The sequence below is a fragment of the Urocampus carinirostris genome, chromosome 1 (genome assembly GCF_059441175.1).
Source record: "Urocampus carinirostris isolate Australia breed hairy pipefish chromosome 1, RoL_Ucar_1.0, whole genome shotgun sequence".
NCBI classification, from domain to species: Eukaryota; Metazoa; Chordata; class Actinopteri; order Syngnathiformes; family Syngnathidae; genus Urocampus; species Urocampus carinirostris.
In genome coordinates, this window is record NC_142349.1 from 70097579 (window position 1) to 70120261 (window position 22683).

At 42.2% G+C, this 22683-nt stretch overlaps 1 protein-coding gene across 5 annotated transcripts in view; it reads left to right on the forward strand.

Annotated features, from left to right (window-relative positions):
* astn1 (astrotactin 1) overlaps positions 1 to 22683 on the forward strand; it is a 542394-nt gene that overhangs the window by 296380 nt on the left and 223331 nt on the right. For all 5 annotated transcript variants that reach the window (XM_088349931.1, XM_088349940.1, XM_088349956.1 and 2 more), the window contains exon 17: positions 6505 to 6693. In XM_088349931.1, coding sequence (XP_088206057.1) covers positions 6505 to 6693 — 189 coding nt within the window. The remainder of the gene's footprint in view (positions 1 to 6504; positions 6694 to 22683) is intronic.

Here is a 22683-nt window from a genome sequence, read left to right on the forward strand (position 1 = left end):
AGAAAAATTACAAAAATTGGCCACTGGATAAGCCTCAGGGCTGAACATTTGGGAAAATAGTAGCGGCTTATAGTCCGGAATTTACGGTACTCTCAGGTTCGATTGAAAAAACGAATGAACAGGGTTTGGAGGGTTACTTTAAAAACGTAATCAGATACAGTTACTAGTTGCATGTTAGAGATTTAATCAGTAACGTAATCCAAATCGTACAAGTGCTTGTAATCCTGGAAATTGCTTGAATCCTAATGTTGTGTTTTCAAGGTCAAAAAATACTTGAATTTTGGGTGTAGTGCTTGAAAATGCTTGGCATTATTTCCATTGTTAGGTTTTAACATTTAACATTTTTATGTATTTGATACATACATGAGACAATTTTGCCATGGTTGCCATGGCGCCCAATTGGCCGCGCCCATGTGGTTCACAGTTGCCATGGCGCTAAATTGGCCCCGCCTGTGTGGCGCCAGCTGCAGCTTGTTGACAGATTGGCTCCTTGTCAGTATTTAAACTCTGTCCTGTCAGTTACCTTTTGTCGGTCCGTCTGCAAATCTGTTTTTACACGGCAAGCCCTTTTTCGCATGCCCTGTTTTTTGCTCCTGTTTGTCTCCCATTACGATCTGTTTTGATCTCGATCACATCTGCTCTCCGGCATCGAATTACGACCTGTTTTGATCTCGACCACGTCTGTTCTCCCGTCCCGAATAACGATCTTTTTTTTTTTTTTTTCTCGACCACGTCTACTCTCCTCTCCTGGCTTTCGACTTGTTTCCGATCCCGATCACGTTGTTTTGCTCTTCTATCCCGGCTACTGACCATTTTTTTTCTGTTCCCGACACCGCCATCGCTCGCCACTAAAGTCCCGCTTCCGTGTTCAGAGTGACCTGCTCCCCCCCGGCCAGCGATCACCCGATCGTGTGTGCACTCCTTTCCCTTCTCCCCAATAAAACTGTGAGAAATGTTACGCGAGTGGGTCCTGTTTCCGTTCTGGTCCTGACAAATTTAAGTTATTCATAAGGTGGTTGAATGTTCTTCACCTTGTATTTTTTTTTTATATTTATTTTTGGAAGAAACCTTTTTCTGAGTGATCTATTGTTTGCAAGATAAGATAATAGACCTATTATAAGGATTATTTATATCATTTTTATTTTTATTTACAGGAAATATATATTAAAATTAAAGAAACTGTTTTTACAAAAGAGAAACTTATGTTGATGAGTTCAACATATTTTTCTGCATTGCACTCACAAAAAATGAGATGCATCCAGAACTCAACCTCCATTATTATTTGAGCCTGTCCTGAGGACAGATTTTCAATTTTCAGAAAATAAACAGAAAATATTAGACAATAATGCACACACGGTAAAACTGCAATTGGGCAGCCTTATAAGCTCTCTGTGCGTTAAATTGAAATATATTTTTGTGTGTGGGATAAAAACACTCAGGGAGTACATTATTATAGTACATGTTTTTTTTTTTTAAAAAAAAAGCTTGTAAATTATTTAAACACCCATTTCTTATCGAGCAAGATAAAAAAAATACACAGTTGAAGTCACAGTCCGGAAAATACAGTGTATCTTATAAACTGTAGAACCTGATTTTATGAAGACATGTTTGGGTCTATTCTTTGGAGTACAGATATGATTCCTGGAACATGTTTACACCTCTTTCCAACCGAGAAAGTTTGTACGAAAACATGAGGTAAAAAAAAATAATAATAATAACAAAAGAAATATATATATACTGTAAATTCCGGACTATAGAGCGCACCTGATTATAAGCCTCACCCACCACATTTTAAGAGGAAAACCAATTTTGTACATGCACAAGCCGCACCTGTATATAAGCCGCATGCGCCCACATTTAAACATGTAACACAAACACAAAAGTAACCCAAAACCCGACATCAAGTCCCGCGATTGAAACTAAATGTCCTTCATTAAAGTACACGGTCCAAAAATCACAGCCGGCAAAATGAACGGAAAATGATACCGGTACTTAAGGTTTGATGCAGACCTACAGAGTCCAGGTCCCGTTGAAAGTAATCCAAGGAAAAACGTGTATATTTCCAAAGGTAAGGGTGGGAAAAATATATCAGATGAACACATTTACTCATGCAACTCCTTTTCTTTAACCAACTTTGTACCCCCTCTTCTTTCCTTGTCTGTCCCTCACCTTTAGCGGTCCCCACTTAAACTCGGCACCCCGCGTTTGTTCCGCCCCTCCTTTTTCATTCACCCGTGCAAAACATATCAGAATAAATGTCTAAAATTAATACAAATAAATACATTACAAAAATATACAGTTGCAAATACATATTATACATGGGTTACACATATTTACAAAGAAAGACGGTACACCGAGAGAGTTTTCAAAGCTTTAATAATAATAATATCGCTTTGACAGGGCAGATAATGGTAGCAACACTCGAGCGCCGCTAGCGGCCATTAGAACAATTCCATAAATTGGCCGCATCACTGAAAAAGCCGCAGGGTTGAAAGTTAGGAAAAAAAGTAGCGGCTTATAGTCCGGAATTTACGGTATATAGAAATAAAAGGAAGAAAGCAAAATAATAAAGAGAGCTGGAACACTGGTCTGTTGACCCAAAGAGCCGTAAAAGCAAAAAATGTTTTTAAAAGAAATGTAGAGAGCCACATCATATATTTTCTGACAAAATTGAAAAAAATGCCAAACACACTTTCTAGACAAAAGCTAATTCTTCAGCATATTTTATTTCACTTTGTGTCATTTTATGATGTAATCAAATGTATGAAATTGTAATAATGCCAAATCCTGTGTCCCAAATCAACGTAAATACAGTAATCCCTCGATTATCGCGGTTAATGGGGACCGAGACCACCCGCGAAAACTGAAAATCCCCGAAGTAGCGGCACCCCTTCAAAAATGCTTAAAAAAACGTATGTTTAGGTAGTACAAAACAACCGCTCGCTTTTGGTATAATAAAGTCAAACTTGAGATGAAATGTGACAGAAGAGAATATACTTACGTCGCGTCGCCGAGTTCCTCCATGATGAACTGAGCGCCACATAAGAAGGGGATGAGGTGGGAGGAGTTAAAGGAGGGGGTTGTGAGCGAAGGGGTAACTCACCATGACTAAGCATTGTGTCAGGGCCTCCCCCTCCCCTTCACAATAAGAGTGTCCACACCGTGTCCTCAGTTGACATTAGCTCGCGCTCAATGGCGTCAAGTCAATAAATGATTTTATTGAGAAGGTAAGGTATATTTTTTAGACCCGCGAAGCTCTGAACCCGCAAAAGTGGAACCGCGAATTAGCGAGGTTCCACTGTATGCCATTTACAATTTGTCTTCCACCTTAAGTTAAGAGCGTTGAGGCCATTTTTTTCCATGAAATTTGTCCTTAATAATGGTTTTAAAACAATGTGCATGCAAAGTTCTTTTGTAAAAATGTCACAAATGACTGCAAACGATAAGCCTATCGTCATATTCACTTTGGGTGTAGACTGCACTGAGCGAGAGAGAGAGAGAAGGAAGTGCCTTGCGCTGTGTGCAGGGATCCGCCCACCTCTACTGCTCACCCAATCAAAGTTGTTTACCAGCGTTTAGTTTAAATGGTTTCTTATCGAACTTCTGCATTAAATTGATTCGGCTTTATATGGACCAAAATCGGGATGAAATCACCTGACTTTGGAAGGCCACAGAGAGATATGCAATAGTTGCATTTTATTTTGGAGCCATATGTACTCATGAAAAGAGCCGTATATGGCTCCCGAGCCATAGGTTCCCTACCCCTGCTCTACAATCTTGCAACTATGTGATGCTATGTAAATAAATGAGGACGTCAATTCTCCTGTCTGAAAGGGGCGGAGCCAGATAAATACTACAGGGAAGATCGGGCCTAAGAAAAAAATCCAGCCCGACAGAATTTTCATGTGTGAGGACTCGGGAGAAGGAGGGTTGATTCTGGTCCACTCCACCGACCAACTACATGTTTGTCTTTGGAGGCTTTTCAAGCAAACAAGGTTGTTGACACTACAGCTGACAGGAGATTGTGGAAATCGACCATTGACAATGAGACAACATCTGGACCAATTGGAGAGACTACACAGTGCTCCATTGACAGGGTTGGGTAGGGTTACTTTAACTGGATTACCTTGAATTACTTTTGGATTACTCCAATACCAAATATGCTAATAAAATGAAATGATCTGCATTTATATAGCGCTTTTCAAGTCAATGACTTCCCAAAGCGCTTTACAATGTGCTCCACATTTCCCAAAAGCAGCCTTGCAGCCATGTAAGGCACTAACCAACTTATTGGGGGTATTAGGGGTTCAGTGTCTTACCCAAGGACACTTCGACATGTAACACGGACGAGCCGGGATTCGAACTGGGATCCCTTGATCCCAAGACGAGCGCTCTACCTCCTGAGGTACTGCCGCCCCGAAGTAGCTCAGCCGAAAAGACAAAAGAAACTAAATATGAATAAAATGATGACTCACGACACGTGGTAAGCTTTCTCTCCTGGCTTTGATCTCTTTGATTTTCGGCAAAACGAACATCAAATGCGACAGAAACAAAATGAAAATAAATCCAAACAGCTTGCCAACATCATTTTTGCCGTTCCATGTATTCCGTTACTCCCCAAGCCTGCACAAAATGTAGTCATTGTATTCATATTTAGTTTATTTTGTCTTTTATTAGCATATTCGGTATTGGAGTAATCCAAAAGTAATTGAAAGTAATCCAGTTAAAGTAACCCTACCCAACCCTGTCCATTGATTGGATTTTGGCAGAGGCAGCGTTGGGAGCGGAAGTAAATACGCAGGGCTGCAGGTCTGGCCTACTACTCACACAAGTCACCCCTGCTGAGCCTGTATCTCAACAATTACCCATGAAATGGATGACCTGGAGCTACAACTTGTGGCACACTGTTATGTTTGTGACTGTTGTATTTTATTCACCTGGCTCAATCCGAGGATCCAAGATGCTTTTATGCAGCTGCTCTCAACATCGCTTCTTGCACTAAAAAGAGAAGCCCTCAAATGGTGTTGTCAAATACTATATATTCATTCAAGAGACTAGCGAAGGCCGAAATAAATACTGTGTCAATTTTAAGGGAAAGTCGTTCTGTGTCAAGAACCAGAACAGGATTAGGACCCAAACGCGTGACGTTCTCACGCAAGCCTTTTATTTTACGGGAAATGGGGAGTCATGCACGTTAGGCAGCAGTCTGGCGTGGAATGACAGGAAGCCAGAGGCCGACGAGATCTATACCAATTGCCTGAGCAGATATCAGACACCGGGTTGATACTGGACAGGACGGGACTGACAGGATTGATATCAAAACAAGATATCGAAAATAATCAGGACAAACTAGACGGAAATGAAACTAGAAACCGATACTAAACAACGGGACGGACAGGATTGATATCAAAACAGGATATAGGAATCAAACAGGACAAACTAGACGGGAACGAAACTGGAAACCAATATTAAACAGGACAAAAGTCATGCACGTTAGACAGCAGTCCGGTGTGAAATGAGAGGAAGCCAGAGGCCGACGAGATCGATACCTATTGCCCGAGTTGATATCGGACAGATGGGGTCGATATCGGACAGGACAGACAGACAGGATTGATAATGAAACAGGATATCGAAAATAAACAGGGACAAACAAGATGGGAAGGAAAACTGGGGAGAACAATAAACAGGACAAAAATAGACGGGAACGAAACTGGAAATAAATATTAAACAGGACAAAAATAAACGGGAACAATACCGGACATGAAATACCAACAGGAAAATAGGACTGAGTCAGAACCCACGTCTTGCGGGGCAGAGGTTCGTTGAGGGACTGACAAATGAACAATGAGAGCAATGAGCTTAAATAGACAGAAAGCCAATCTGTCAATGAGCCGCAGCTGGCGCCACATGGGGGGGGGGGCAATTAGTCGCCATGGCAACCGTGACATTCTGCGGTTTAGATAGCAGCTTGGTGTGAATTGAGAGGAAGATCGATCCCAATTGCCCACGTTGATATCAGACAGATGAGGTCGATACCAGACAGGACGAACAGACAGGATTGATAATGAAACAGGATATCGAAAATAAACAGGGACAAACAAGATGGGAAGGAAAACTGGGGAGAACAATAAACAGGACAAAAATAGACGGGAACGAAACTGGAAATAGATATTAAACAGGACAAAAATAAACGGGAACCCTACCGGACTGGAAATACCAACAGGAAAATAGGACTGAGTCAGAACACACGTCTTGCGGGGCTGAGGTTCGTTGACGGACTGACAAAGGAACAATGAGAGCACTGAGCTTAAATAGACAGAAAGCCAATCTGTCAATGAGCCGCAGCTGGCGCCACACGGGCGGGGCCAATTGGGCGCCATGGCAACCGTGACATTCTGCCCTTTTGGAGCCTGTTACCCCGTACAAACACACGTACACATATCAGGATACATAAAAAAATTGTGATAATAAATATTTAACCGGACAATCTTCTTTTTTTCCTAGCCTTCAGCTCTGCCGTCCATTCCTTGGATGGCGCAACGCAACGGGGCGACTTTGTTTCCATCCTGAAGGAGTTCGGGAACCACTACGTGCAAGAAGCCATGTACGGGTTCCAGGAGTCCTGTACCATTTGGTACCCCAACAAACAGGTTCAGAGACAACTGTGGATGGAGTACCAAGACATCAGCAAAGGTAGGTTTGGAATACCAATGGAATGTTAAGATGAAGAAGGCTGATTTTTTTGCACGTTCTTACGTGGCCACATGATCCAATTTGGGTTGGGGTGCTTACAAACATCTGTATCAAATTTAAAGCTATTGCTTAGTATTTCTATCTTGACCAGTGAATACAGAACACATTGATGTTAAGGCAATTTTGCTTGGACGGCATTGACACGTCAACTTTAAAGAAGGATTTAATTATTTTATTGAAGTATGGAAGGAGACCAAGAGGAAGGCTGGATGGTGGATGGATGGTGTTATGAGTGCACTGCAGGAAGAAGGTCTAAATATAGTGGAAGCTAGAGCTCGTGTTGGTGATAGTAATGAGTGGAGAGGTGTCTTAAAAGGATAGTGGGATGGGTGGGTGGGCGGGCGGGCGGACGGACGGACGGACGGACGGACAGATAGATGGATAGATTGAAGTACAGTGGAACCTCGGTTCTCGACCATAATCCGTTCCAGAACCCTGTTCGAGAACCGATTTGTTCAATCACCGAAATCATTTTTCCCATTAAAAATAATGTAAATCGTTTTAATCCGTTCCAACACCCTGAATGTTTTCCATGAATGTTTAACGTAAACATGAAGCTAACCCAGGCTAATCGTACGTTCGCGTTATCGTAATCTTCCGTACGAAAGATTACGCTAACACGAACGTGTAAAAAAAAAAGATAAAGAAAAAATAAAAAAATCAGGTCATTTACAAGACATTTAGCACCACAAGTGGCTAGCACTTCATTAGAAAGGGGGCTCCGTACCAACACCCTGAATGTTGGGCTCAGTTCCAACACCCTGAATGTTTACCTGAATGTTCAACGTAATCATAGAGCTAACCCAGGTTAGTCGTACGTTTGCGTTATCGTAATCTTCCGTACGAAAGATTACGCTAACACGAACGTGTAAAAAAAAAAGATAAAGAAAATAATTATAAATAGGATTTCTTTCCTTTGTAGTGGTCAGCAGAAGGCGCATGCTGTATTAACTAACGCACACCTCTTTCATATTTAGCTATTATGTCTTTTTTAAAGGCAATAGTTGTACGAACAACTTATCTTTTTTCACCTGTAGCAACTTTGCTACTTGCACCGACCTTCTTCAGAGTCATAGTTAGGGGCTAAAACACTCCGTTCACCGATATTAAAAGCGAAAGCAAAAAGAGGCAAGTGCGCACGTGATAACAGTTGGTCACGAGGGGTGGGAGGCGATCTACTCGATCTACACCCGTACGCCGCTCAGCATGGCACCCTAGCGTACGCACTCACGCTTTACCGTCATTCGAACTCTGATTTTTTGACCGAACAGCGGAGCAAGAATTTCTCGAAATTTTTGGTCGAACACCGATTTGTTCGAACTGAGAGGCGTTCGAAAACTGAGGTTTCACTGTATGTCTTGTTCATATTGTTACACATCAGGACTTTCTGTTGTTGCTATTTTGTGTTTCAGTTGTTTGGGTTCACTTTTCATTACCGTGTTAGTCACGTTGCACTGGAAGCTTTATTCTCAAAGGTTTTTTTTTTTTCCTTTTTTCCATCCTCGAGTTTTATAAACAATTCCATTTGATGCATAATGAAGTAGGTTTCTTTTTTTTCCAAAATCGTCCCTTTTGATTCTCAATTTACAAAAAGTCATTTTCAATGTCCAATAATAATGTATGCAGATGTTATGTTTGAAAATAACTCGGATTAGGCGGAATACGAGAATTTTTTTGGATATTGAAACCAAAAAAACGAATGTATTTTACAGATATAAGTACTGAATAGGGTGGCACGGTGGCTGGGTGGTTAGCATGTAGCCCCAATGTTAAGAGATTCAGGGTTAAATGTAAATGTAAGTGGTCTGCATTTATATCGCGCTTTTCAAGTCAATGACTTCCCATAGCGCTTTACAATGTGCTTCACACTTACCCATTCACACACACACTCACACACCAATAGCAGCCATGAAGCCATGCAAGGCGCCGACCTGCTTATTGGGGGCATTAAGGATTCAGTGTCTGGCCCAAGGACACTTCGACATATAACACAGAGGAGCCGGGAATCGAACCTGCGACCTCTTGATCCCAAGACGAGCGTTATACATTCAGCCACCGCAGCCTCCCCTTGTGGTGTTTGCATGTTCTCCCTGTGCTTGCGTGGTTTTCCTCCGGGCATTCCGGTTTCGAAAAACATTTCAGGTGAATTGGCCGGTCCAAATTGTCCCTAGGTTTGAATGAGCGAGTGAGTTGTCTGTCTCTGTGTGCCTCTGTGTACTCGGGTTCCCCTGACGTTGTGTCCTAAATGCGGTATTTTGAAGTCGAACGAAGTTGAGTAAAGTTAGTAGAGTATGTCGAGAACCGGCTTCTTCGGCTCGGCTCACTAAAGTGAACCGGCTCATTCGGGTCCTAAAAAGCTCTTCAGGTTGTTTTCTGCTTATTTAATCCCAACATGACCAAATATCAAGTAAAATGATGCACAAAATGACTTAAAGAAAGGGGGGAATAGAACAAAAAAGAAAAAAATACCAAAATGAAAAAGTAGTGAAAAGCTGAGAAAAAAAGAAACAAAAGGAAAAGAAAAAAAAGAAGCAAAGTTTAGAAAAAGCCAGAAAAAAAAGAAAAGAAAGAAATGTAGGAAAAAAGTAAATAGAAAACCAAAAGAAAAAAGTAACAGCTCGGAAAAAAATAAACACAATAAGATTTTTTTAAAGGAATTAGAGAAAAAAAAGTTGAAAAAAAAAACACAGAAAAAAGAATAAAAAGTCTTGCATTCCAATAATTTCCAATTATACCAAGTCAATCGTGTTGCCAACCTTGCACTTTTACTCAAAAATGTGATCAAATACAGTTGTGTATCGTGCAACCGACTAAATAAGCCCCCAACAATGTTAGTATTATGCGACAAAAGACACCAGGGGAAAAAAAAAATGGAAATCTTGTGAAAGAATTGTTGTAAAAACAAATGATGTTTGTAGGCCTTACAACCTTTGCAATAATACATTAGTCAATTCATTCAAAAGTGATTATTTTTTTTTGCATTGCCAGAAACTCAGCAAAATGTAACTTGATGTCAAATTTTGGACATGTTTGATAATGAATTATCTTGCCACACTTGGGATTATGGTGGCTCACTGTTGTTTCAGGCGTTGCTCACCGACTTTGTGTGAACGCTCAGACCCATAAGGAAAATTACAGGGAATATTGGTTAAAACACTTTAACAATATACACTTAATTAGACTAAAACCATTAAAATGACCCAGGTTATTATCATTTTTAATATCATTATTGTTCATTTTTTATTTGTTTAAGCCACTGGTGTCAAACAGGCGGCCCGCGGGCCAGATCAGGCCCGCTAAGGGATTGAATCCGGCCCGCGGGACAACACTCAGAGAAGCACAAGAGAAAAACAAGCTGCAGGTTGAAATATGTCAACTTGATGTTGCCAAAGCCAGGTGCCTCGAACAAAGACACTGTACTTGTATTTATTTCTCTCTCTCTCTCTCTTTTCTCTCTCTCTTTCTTTCTCTCTTTTTTCTTTTTTGTTTCTGTCTTTCTTTGTTTCTGTCGTTCTTTCTTTCCTTCTTGCTTTCTTTCTTTCTTTGTTTCTGTCTTTCTATCTTTCTTTGTTTCTGTCTTTCTTTCTTTCCTTCTTTCTATATGTCTTTCTTTCCTTCTTTCTTTCTTTCTCTTTCTTTCTTTTTTCTCTTTTCCACCCCTTTTCTCTCACTCTGTCTCTGTCTCCTTCACTTTCTGTGTCTCTCTTTATCTCTTCCTTTGTTGCTCTTTGTCTCTTTCTGTGTCTTTTAACCTCTTTTGCTCTAACGTCCTTTTTTCCTTTTCTCTCTTTTGTTTTTCTCTCTTCCTACTCTTCGCGCTTTCTTTTCTCTCCTTCTATTTTTCTAGTTCTCTTTGGATTTCTTTCTTCCTCTCCCTTTCTTTTCCCCCTCTCTCATGACTTTTTATCTTTTGTTTCTCACGCTCTCTCCTTCTCTCTTTTTCTTTCTTTGTCCTGCCCTCTCTCCTTTTCCCTCCCTCTTTCTCTTATTTCTTTATCTCCTTTTCTTTCTTTTTAATCTACTCGTCCGGCCCCCGACAGAATGTTTGTTCTATCGTGCGGCCCCCGAGTTCAAATGAGTTTGACGCTCTTGGTTTAAGCAGTACCCGTGCTGCAGAATGAATGAGTCATCATCCTATTTTTTTCCCAGTGAATCCTAGCATAGCACAGTCCAATTAATATTAACAAAGGCTATTTTTAAAATGTCTTCACACCTGTCTGGTTTGATTAAGTAAATGGGGTTTAAAAAAAAAGTAGCGAGAGACGTTGCTAGAAGGGTCGCCCTCGCTCTGCTTGCAAATAAACTCAGTTGCGGTTCAGTTCATGTCGATCTTTGAAGAAAGTCAAGGACAAGTGTTTCAATGGCAGAAGAAATTAACAGGAGGGCCATTGTAACAATGCTAGTGTGTTTAAGGGTATACTATTATTATTTTTGGATACCTTTTAAGTCAGTAAATTACAGTAATTACAAGTTTCTATTTATAGTACTATTAGTATCATCGCTGTTGCTGTTATTTGATGGATACATCTCGGATGGATCATGCCCATGTCAGAACCAGAACAGGAAGAGGACCCAAATGCGTGACGTTTTCACACAAGGTTTATAATCCGGGAATGGGGCTGTCATGCGCGTGAACACTACGCCAGTGATTCGGCGATTGCTAGGCGGAAGAAGTAAGACAGAAGTCCGGCGTGGAAAAGCAGGAAGCCAGAGGCCGACGAGTTCAGACGGGGTCGATACCGGACAAGACGGGATAGACAGGATCGATACCAGATACACGAGCAGATACCGGACAGACGGGATCGATACCGTAGAGGATCGATATCAGATACTGGAGACTGGAGTCAGATTTTAGACAGGACGAGACAGGCGAGATCGATACCGGATACTGGAGACTGGAGTTAGATATCAGACCGGACGAGGCGGTTTGAAGCCCCCAATGGCGGTCACAAGTCCCCCAACAGTAGCCCAGTTTTAATTACATAAATTGGCCGCATCACTGAATAAGCCGCAGGGTTGAACGTTTGGGAAAAAAGTAGCGGTTTATAGTCCGGAATTTACGGTACATTACTTGTAATGGGAAAAATGATTTCTCTGTTGGAACAAATCACTTTTCGAACAGGGTTCTGGAACGGATTATGGTCGAGAACCGAGGTTCCACTGTACTTGTTAGTAACGTTACGCATCTGGGTTCTCCCTCTGTTCTGGTCCTGACACTTTGATTTTGATCTTAAACCTTCTTCAACCAGCAAAGGAATTGAAGATGAAACATGGCTGGGTCTCAATAGATAGATAGATAAATAGATAGATACATTATTCATCCCCGGAGGGAAATTTACATTTCCAGCAGCATCCCTGAGCTGAGAACAATACAATAATAAAGCAAAAATAATACAATATACAAATACCCAGTGTGACGTGCAAATGCCCACTGTAGCTTGTTATATAGAATATCTAAATAGTGCTACACAGAATACATATTGCAATAAAAGTATAGTAATATGCAATGTAGGGGGTGTGGTTTACTGTGGGCTTTTACTCTGCCGGGTAGAGTTAAAGAGCCTCATGGCATGAGGAAGAAAAGATCTCTTCAGTCTGTCCGTAGTACAAGACAGTGACAGCAGTCTGTCGCTGAAACTGCTCTTCTGTCTGGAGATAATGCTGTGTAGTGGATGCGATGGATTGTCCACGATTGACCTCAGCTTTTTCAGTGCTCGTCTCTCAGCTACTGTTGTTAGGCTGTCCAGCTCTTTGCCCACAACAGAGCTCGCTTTCCTAGCCAGTTTATTGAGACGAGAGGCATCCTTCTTCTTGACGCTGCCTCCCCAACACGCTGCCGCATAGAAGAGGGCGCTTGCCACTACTGTCTCATAGAATATTTTCAGGAGGATGACCCCAAATAAACAGTCCGGGCAACAAAATCTTGGTTTAGTAAAGCTAAACATGCTTTAGTCAAAAGTAGGCTGTTTTGAGGAGTATGAGTGGGAAAGAGCTGAAATCAGAGTCATATTTCTTAATCCCCTTCCGGCATGGTACAAACGTCCCGGCCTTTTTGGACGGAGTAATGAGCTCGCTAGAGAGTTTGATGATCCATGTCCTCACCCTTTGCTCCAAATACGAGAACTGCCTGACTGCAGCCTCATTTCGGATTCAGTGATGGGCAGACTGACCCTTTTTTTTATTCGGATTATTTATTTATTTCACTTTGTCATTTTTTTTCTACCCCGGCTGACAAATCTACAACCCTACATGATTAGTAGCATGGGATTATTTTGAAGTCTGAGATAATGTCGGCCTTGTCTGAAAAGCGAACCCTTTGTTGTCTTCGTTTCTTTTCTTGTCGTTGAGGAGCTCTGAAGAAGTGCATATCTGGCTTGTGAGAGATCCGACGTCAGATTTTCATTTCTCAAAACTTGCATGAGAGACTGGGGAACACAAGAGAAAAGCGTGTGTGGATTCCGATGAATACACCATGGCAGCGTGACCTTAAAGAGCCACAATCTTACGGGGACGACAAAACTTTTAATTAAAAAAGTACTGTGTGAGACGACCAACAATGAGCATTTTTATGTTATTGTATCCAGTAGTTATTATTATTTTTTATCGATCAAAATCAGGGTTGGGTAGGGTTACTTTAACTGGATTACTTTCAATTACTTTTGGATTACTCCGATACCAAATATGCTAATAAAAGACAAAAGAAACTAAATAGGAATAAAATGACTACATTTTGTGCAGGCTTGGGGAGTAACGGAACACATGGAACGGCAAAAATGATGTCGGCAAGCTGTTTGGATTGATTTTCATTTTGTTTCTGTCGCATTTTATGTTCGTTTTGCCGGGGATCAAAGAGATCAAAGCCAGGAGAGAAAGTTTACCACGTGTTGTGAGTCATCATTTTATTCATATTTAGTTTATTTTGTCTTTTATCAGCATATTTGTTATTGGAGTCATCCAAAAGTAATTGAAAGTAATCCAGTTAAAGTATCCAAACCCAACCCCGGTCGCATTTTATGTGAGTTTTGCCGGAGATCAAAGAGATCAAAGCCAGGAGAGAAAGCTTACCACGTGTTGTGAGTCATCATTTTATTCATATTTAGTTTCTTTTGTCTTTTATCAGCATATTTGTTATTGGAGTCATCCAAAAGTAATTGAAAGTAATCCAGTTAAAGTATCCAAACCCAACCCTGGTCGCATTTTATGTTAGTTTTGCTCGAGATCAAAGAGATCAAAGCCAGGAGAGAAAGCTTACCACGTGTTGTGAGTCATCATTTTATTCATATTTAGTTTCTTTTGTCTTTATCAGCATATTTGTTATTGGAGTCATCCAAAAGTAATTGAAAGTAATCCAGTTAAAGTATCCAAACCCAACCCCGGTCGCATTTTATGTTAGTTTTGCCGGAGATCAAAGAGATCAAAGCCAGGAGAGAAAGTTTACCACGTGTTGTGAGTCATCATTTTATTCATATTTAGTTTCTTTTGTCTTTTATCAGCATATTTGTTATTGGAGTCATCCAAAAGTAATTGAAAGTAATCCAGTTAAAGTATCCAAACCCAACCCTGGTCGCATTTTATGTTAGTTTTGCTCGAGATCAAAGAGATCAAAGCCAGGAGAGAAAGCTTACCACGTGTTGTGAGCCATCATTTTATTCATATTTAGTTTCTTTTGTCTTCTATTAGAATATTTGGTATTGGAGTAATCCAAAAGTAATTTAAAGTAATCCAGTTAAAGTAACCCTTCCCAACCCTGGTCGCATTTTATGTGAGTTTTGCCGGAGATCAAAGAGATCAAAGCCAGGAGAGAAAGCTTACCACGTGTTGTGAGTCGTAATGTTATTCATATTTAGTTTATTTTGTCTTTTATTAGCTTATTTGGTATCAGAGTAATCCAAAAGTAATTGAAAGTAATCAAGTTAAAGTAACCCTACCCAACCCTGATCAAAATACTGCAGTTGACCAAGCCATCTGTGGGATTTTATTTCAATTATATCAGAAGTATACTCTGCTGAACTGTCAGGACCAGGACGGAGACAGGACCCACTTGCGTTACGTTTCTCTCAGTTTTATTGGAAGAAAGGAAAAGGGTTGCACCCACGATCCGGTGATCGCTAGTGGCAGGGAGCAGGTCGGTCTGAACGCGGAAGTGGGACTTCCGTGGCGAGCGATGGCGGTGTCGGGAACGGAAAAAACAGGTCAGTAGCCGGGACAGGAGACCAAAAACGTGGTCGGGATCGGAAACAAGCAGAAAGCCAGGAGAGGAGAGGAAACGTGGTTGAGATAAAAAACAGATCGTTATTCGGAACGGGAGAACAGACGTGGTCGAGATCAAAACAGGTCGTGATTCAGGACGGGAGAGCAGACGTGGTCAAGAGCAAAACAGATTTAAGATCAGGTAATTGTGTAATTTTGTAATTAGAATCCCGTGCAGTTCTTTGAGACATGTTTGTGATTAAGGGCTACATAAATAAGTGTGACTTGACTTGACTATATTGTAAAGGGATACAAAACGGGAGCAAAAAACAGGACAGGCGAAAAAGGGTTTGCCGTTTTTGTGGAAAGTAGAAAGCATTTGTAGGGTACGTGACTGACAGGACATTGGCCATGTCAGGATGTCTCCAACTATTTGCTTAACTGATAAGAACTTTTTTGGGGTCGCCGCAACTCAAATCAAGTGCCTGACTGGAAAAAAACAACACGTCAGAGCTGACCGAACACGGTATAAATGCGACTGTCTGCTTGGACAATTTCGGAACACGACTGAATGTTTGAGTGAAATAAACAGCGTGTTCCCCTCTCATTTTGACTCCCTCTGCCTTCTTGTGTATGTTTTGGGGCGGGCCCCACATATGTCCTGCTACGACACCGTGTAAAAACAGAGATTTGCAGACAGACCTACAAAAGGTGACTGACAGGACAGAGTTTAAATACTGACAGGGAGCCAATCCGTCAACAAGCTGCAGCTGGCGCCACACGGGCCGGGCCAATTGGGCGCCATGGCAACCGTGACATGTGTGGGATTTTATTTCAATTATATCAGAAGTATACTCTGATATAGAAGGATTGCACACACGATCCGGTGATCGCTGGTCAGGGGGAGCAGGTCGCTCTGAACGCGGAAGTGGGACTTCCGTGGCGAGCGGTGTCGGGAGCTGAAAAAACAGCTCAGTAGCCGGGATGGGAGAGAAAAACGTGGTCGGGATCTAAAAGTCGAAATCCAGGAGAGGAGAGTAGACGTGGTCGAGATCAAAAACGGATCGTTATCCGGGACGGGAGAACAGACGTGGTCGAGATCAAAACAGGTCGTGATTCGGGACGGGCGAGCAGACGTGGTCAACATCAAAACAGATCGTAGCGGGAGACAAACAGGAGCAAAAGACAGGACAGCCAAAAAAGGGCTTGCCGTGTAAAAACAGTGATTTGCAGACGGACCGACAAAAGGGGACTGACAGGACAGAGTTTAAAAAATGACAGGGAGCCAATCCGTCAACAAGCTGCAGCTGGCGCCATGGCAACCGTGACATCCGAAATACACTCTGCTGAACAGTTGGAAACAGTTAGGCATCAAATGCAATTTTTGTTCTTGTGGAATATGGTTTGCACTCCACACCCACAGTGTTAAATTTTATCTTTATTCATGGACCTTTCACAATTAAAGATGGTTAATTTCCCATATGCTTAATTAGTGCTGACATAAACTCTTGAGATTAAATCTGTTCATGTGTTTCCTCCGCATACTTACTAAAACATTCAAATCTGCTGTATCTTAAAGTGTGGGTGGGTATCCAACACTGCTATCGCTGCAGTTTTTAGACAATAAAACGATCCCTGCTAATCTAACACTCGCAGATCAGGACTGTATCAACTTAAGTCACATTTATTTGTATAGCCGTTAATTTCAGAATGTAACAAAGGACTACAAAGGATTACACCATCCCCTGATCTAAAACCAACATGTGGGCAAGGAAAAACTCAACATGAGGAAAATAATAGACCTCTGGAAGGGACAAGTGGTAATCTCCCTTCCAGGATGACCAGGGTGCAATAGATTTAGCATTGAGTAACAGTACACAAAACAGTAAATATCAATAAAAGAAAAACAATAGGTAATATGTTCGACGTTCCCAGGCCAGCCTAGGGAGGTGGTCTCTCCATTGTGTCCTGGGTCATTCCTGGTGCCTCCTGCTTGTAGGACATGCCTGGAACACCTCCTGACGGAGGTGTCGTGGAGGCATCCTTGTCAGATGTCACGGTTGCCATGGCGCCCAAGTGGCCCCGCCCGTGAGTCACATTTGCCATGGCGCCCAATTGGTCCCGCCTGTGTGGCGCCAGCTGCAGCTTGTTTACTGATTGGGTCCCTGTCAGCATTTAAACTCTGTCCTGTCATTCCCCTATTGTCGGTCTGGCTGTGAATCTCCGTTTTTACAAGACAAGCCCTTTTTCACCTGTCCTGTGTTTTTGCTTCTTTTTTCCCGCTACGATCTGTTTTGATCTCGATCACGTCTGCTCTCCCGTCCCGAATTACCATCCGTTTTTGATTCCTCTCCTCGCTTTCGACTTGTTGCTGATCTCGACCACATTTTTTTACTCTCCTGTCCCGGCTACTGACCTTTTTTTTCCGCTCCCGACATCGCCATCGCTCGCCACTTCCGCGTTCGGAGCGACCTGCTTCCCCCGTCCAGAAATCCCTGGATCGTGGGTGCAACCCTTTCCCTCTCTTCTAATAAAACTTGTGAGAAATGTTACGCGAGTGAGTCCTGTTTCCCTTCTGGTCCTGATATTTTGTTTTTTGTGTTGTTTTAGATGAACTGCACCCATGCAGTTGTGATCCATTATCTCCAGTCACCAATTGATGAGGGTTGGCAGAGTCCATTTTAATCCAGTCAGGGGGCTCTTTCTTTCCGTTATTCCGCCTAAAATCAACTGCTCTCGTGCGGCCACAATCTATTAACCCCAATCCTGCATTGCTACAAACGGGGATTGGGAGAAGACGGGTCGGAAAAGTAGCGTTCTGGCCCACCTAAAATGAAATGCACAGTTGTGACTGCTTTTCATTTTTTACCCCTTGTTGACTATTGCTGAAGCGGGGTGCATGTCAAATATAAAAATGGGGGCTATTTCAAGGCTTTTCACATATCGCGTGGGGTTCTAGTGCCCATAGTAACGATAAGGTTACGATAATAGCAAAAAAAGACAAGGATGATCATCACTTGTCCGTTCTGAATACCAGAAGACATTTTTTTCTTGTAAATTACCGTATTTTCCGCACTATAAGGCGCACCTAAAAGCCTTTATTTTTTTCAAAAGCTGACCATGCGCCTTATAATACAGTGCGCCTTATATATGGATCAATATTAAGTCGCAAAGTCTTGCAACTAAAGCAAGCAGCCGCCAACTAGATTTTCCCCCGAAGGCGAAGTAGTCCACGGTGTATGCTGGGTTTTATATACCGGCGTTTTATTTCTTACCAATGTGTCAATTGAATCAGTCACTATTGGCTAAAGTCATTCGGAGGTAAAGGGGGCGGATCCTTTTTATCATTTACAGGCTCGCATATGCTAAAGGGGCGAAACAAAGCCTGCAATTGGCCGAAAAAGATGAATGTGAATCACACGTTGGTTGGGTTGCACTATGGCATAGAGAAAACATTTTTAAATATTCTGTATTCGTAAATATTTTACTCTCCTGGATTTACTACACTCTCGGTTGTAAGAAGACCATGGTTACGTATCATTAATGAACGTGAAGGCTGCAAGAGAACTTAGGTGAGCTATGCGGATTTATATTTTCCGGTATCTTGTTTTAGAACGATTTTGATGTTTCTGTGATGAGTTTTATTTTTAAACTAAATTCAATTCAAAGTGTTTATTGTCATATGCACGGTAAAGAACCCCGTTTCCCTGCACAATAAAATTCTTACTTTGCTGTCCACACAGTTGCCAGCAAAAAATAAAATGCAAACTAAGAAATGTTTGTCTGGTGACATCGTACGAACGCCGCATCCGCACGTGTCTACGACACGTATTTGCTTCTTTGCAAGCTTTGGGAATGTTAAGGGAGTAAGAAGTTTGACTGAACTATCTGATTGTTTTGTCGACGTCCCCATTGTAGCGCCTTATAATCCGGTGCGCCTTATGTATGGAAAATATAGGGCCAAAAACTATTTTTTGGGGGTGCGCCCTATAACCCGGTGCGCCTTATAGTGCGGAAAATACGGTACTCTTAGTTATTGTGTATTTCTCAGACTCCGAGTTACAGATTAACTTACTCAACCTGATGAAATCAACCTAATGAAATTAACTTCCGCAACCTTTTTTTCATTCACACACACACACACACACACACACACACACACACACACACACACACACACACACACACACACACACACACACACACATAGCCTCACCAAATGGTTATCATTCACATATGAGTGATTTTCCATTTTGTGATATGCGCATGCGTGATTCTACAATAAATATGCGCTGCTGCACAGGAAGTAGTTAGAAGGAACCGAACAGCCAAACGTGCCACTTTGCACCCTCTGACGATCCTTCTCCTGCTGCAGTAGCAAAAATTCTTGTCTTTGCCTGCATTCCTTGGTCAGCCCTCTTTGAGACCCGACATTCTCCACATGTATTTAATAATTTCCCGTTTTAGACATTATCCGAATCACTGTTACAGTGGAACCTCGGTTTCTCGACCCTAATCCGTTCCAGAACCCTGTTCGAAAACCGATTTGTTCGATCACCGAAATCATTTTTCCCATTAAACATAATGTAAATCGTTTTAATCCGTTCCAACACCCTGAATGTTTACCTTGAATATTTAACGTAAACATAAAGCTAACCCAGGCTAATCGTACGTTCGCGTTATCGTAATCTTCCGTACGAAAGATTACGCTAACATAAACGTGTAAAAATAAAAAAAATCAGGTCGTTTACAAGTCATTTAGCACCCGGGTCTCCACAACAAGTGGTGAGCGGTTCATTGGAAAGGGGGCTGCGTCCCAACACCCTGAATACGGGGCTCCGTTCCAACACTCTGAATGTTTACCTTGAATGTTTAACGTAAACATAAAGCTAACCCAGGCTAATCGTACGTTCGTGTTATCGTAATCTTCCATACGAAAGATTACGCTAACATAAACGTGTAAAAATAAAAATAAAAGGATAAAGAAAATAATTATGCATAGGATTTCTTACCTTTGTGGTGGCCAGCAGAAGGCGCAGGTGGACGGAGGGGAGAGGATCAGACACTCGCAGACCTCCTTCATATTTTGCTATTATTTCTTTCTTAAATGCAATAGTTGTACGCACTACTTTTCTTTTTTCACCTGTAGCAACTTTGCTGCTTGCACTGACTTTTTTCTGAGGCATAATTAGGGGCTAAAACACTTGGTACACCTATATTAAAAGCGAAAGCAAAACAAAGCACGTACGCACGCGATAACAGTTGGTCAAGAAAAGAGCGATCTACACCCGTACGCCGCTCATCATCGCATCCTAGCGTACGCACTCACGCATTACCGGCGTTCGAACTCCGATTTTTTGACCGAACAGCGAAGCAAGAATTTCTCGAAATTTTGGGTCGGACTCCGATTTGTTCGAACTGAGAGGCGTTCGAAAACCGAGGTTCCACTGTATATTGAAATATAGAGGAAAGGCAGTGACAGCGATCCGGTGCGCGCTGGACGAGGGAAGCAAGCCGCTCACAGGATCAGAGCGTGTTCTGAATGAGGAGGTGTATCTTCTGGAGCGGGAGATCGTAGCGTAGTTAGAGGAAAAAACAGGTCGTTAGCCGGGACGGGAGATCAAAACGTGGTTGGTGTCAAAAACTGGTCGTTAGCCATGACGGGAGATGAAAATGTTTTTGGGGTCAAAAAACGGGTCGTAGCAGGAGACAAACGGGGAAATCAGGAACGGACGAGTGGAGAACTACACTTATCTCTACTGCATTTACAAAAAAAAAAATGCACACAAAGCCTGATTATGAAAGTAAAAGTTCTCCATTGTTGACGGATTGGCTTCCCTCCTATTTAAGCTCAGTGCTCTCATTCACCCCTTGTCAGTCCATCAACGAACCTCTAACCCGCTAGGCATGTGTTTTGACAGGTATCCTGCTTGTGAATCTTGTCCGGTACCGATCCCGTCTATCTCGTCCTGTTTGATAATTGACTCCAGTCTCCACTGTAGGGTATCTATCCCGTCTGTCTAGTCCTGTCTGATATCTGACTCCAGTCTCCAGTATCAGGTATTGATCCCGTCTATCTCGTCCTGTTTGATATCTGACTGACTGAGGGGTTCGAAAACTGAGGCTCCACTGTATATTGAAATATAGAGGAAAGGCAGTGCCAGTGTCCCGGTGCTCGCTGGACGCGGGAAGCAAACAGCTCACAGGATCAGAGCGTGTTCTGAATGAGGAGGTGTATCTTCTGGAGCGGGAGATCGTAGCGTAGTTAGAGGAAAAAACAGGTCGTTAGCCGGGACGGGAGATCAAAACGTGGTTGGTGTCAAAAACTGGTCGTTAGCCAGGACGGGAGATGAAAATGTTTTTGGGGTCAAAAAACGGGTCGTAGCAGGAGACAAACGGGGAAATCAGGAACGGACGAGTGGAGAACTACACTTATCTCAACTGCATTTACAAAAAAAAATGCACACAAAGCCTGATTATGAAAGTAAAAGTTCTCCATTGAAAACAAATTGGACTGTCACGGTGCGCTGGGGCTTGTTGACGGATTGGCTTCCCTCCTATTTAAGCTCAGTCCTCTCATTCACCCCTTGTAAGTCCGTCAACGAACCTCTGCACCCGCTAGGCGTGTGTTTTGACTCTGTCCGGTATCCTGCTTGTGAATCTTATCCGGTACCGATCCCGTCTATCTCGTCCTGTTTGATAATTGACTCCAGTCTCCACTGTAGGGTATCTATCCCGTTTGTCTAGTCCTGTCTGATATCTGACTCCAGTCTCCAGTATCAGGTATTGATCCCGTCTATCTCGTCCTGTTTGATATCTGACTGACTGAGGCGTTCGAAAACCGAGGTTCCACTGTATATTGAAATATAGAGGAAAGGCAGTGCCAGTGTTCCGGTGCTCGCTGGACGCGGGAAGCAAACAGCTCACAGGATCAGAGCGTGTTCTGAATGAGGAGGTGTATCTTCTGGAGCGGGAGATCGTAGCGTAGTTAGGTATTGATCCCGTCTATCTCGTCCTGTTTGATATCTGACTGACTGAGGCGTTCGAAAACCGAGGTTCCACTGTATATTGTTTGAATAAGGAATGAGTTATCGTGGCTTGTCAACAAACGCTGTACACAGATCCTGCTCTACCCCAAAAGTAAAATAAACTTATAATAGCAATTAGCAAAACAAATTATTCCGGTGGTTTCTATTCACTGTTAATAAATATGACTAGATGTAGGAGAGGTGTGTTGAAAAGTGTGTACTGAGGAGCAGCTGTGATCTGGGTTGGATGCATCTGCTTCTGGTGGGTGGGGTAGGGGCTGGCTGGGGGCCGGCTAGGGGCTTGTCATTTGCCTTTTGGAGACAGGGTGATAAATGTCTCCTCCGTTCTCACGTCCCAGAGAATCGCGACAGTCTCCACCTGGTAATGAAACTTTTATGCAAGTGTCAGTTTTGGGTTTTGCTCCCAGGTGTGTCAAATATGCGGCCATTTGGCCAGTTTCGGCCTGTTGGATGGTTGAATCCGGCACACTATACATTTCTGGGTATTGTTAGGAACTAAACTGTATTATAAATTTAGCGTTTACCAATTTTTTCGAATTTGTTTTCTGACTCCATTAACCAAACACAAACTTTATTCTCCTGACAATGCATGCTCTTTTCTTAATTTTAGGGAAACAGATTGACAAGAGACAGGCTTTTGCACACGGGGGGAGATTTATTTTCTTAATTTATTATTAAGTGAATTCCATCG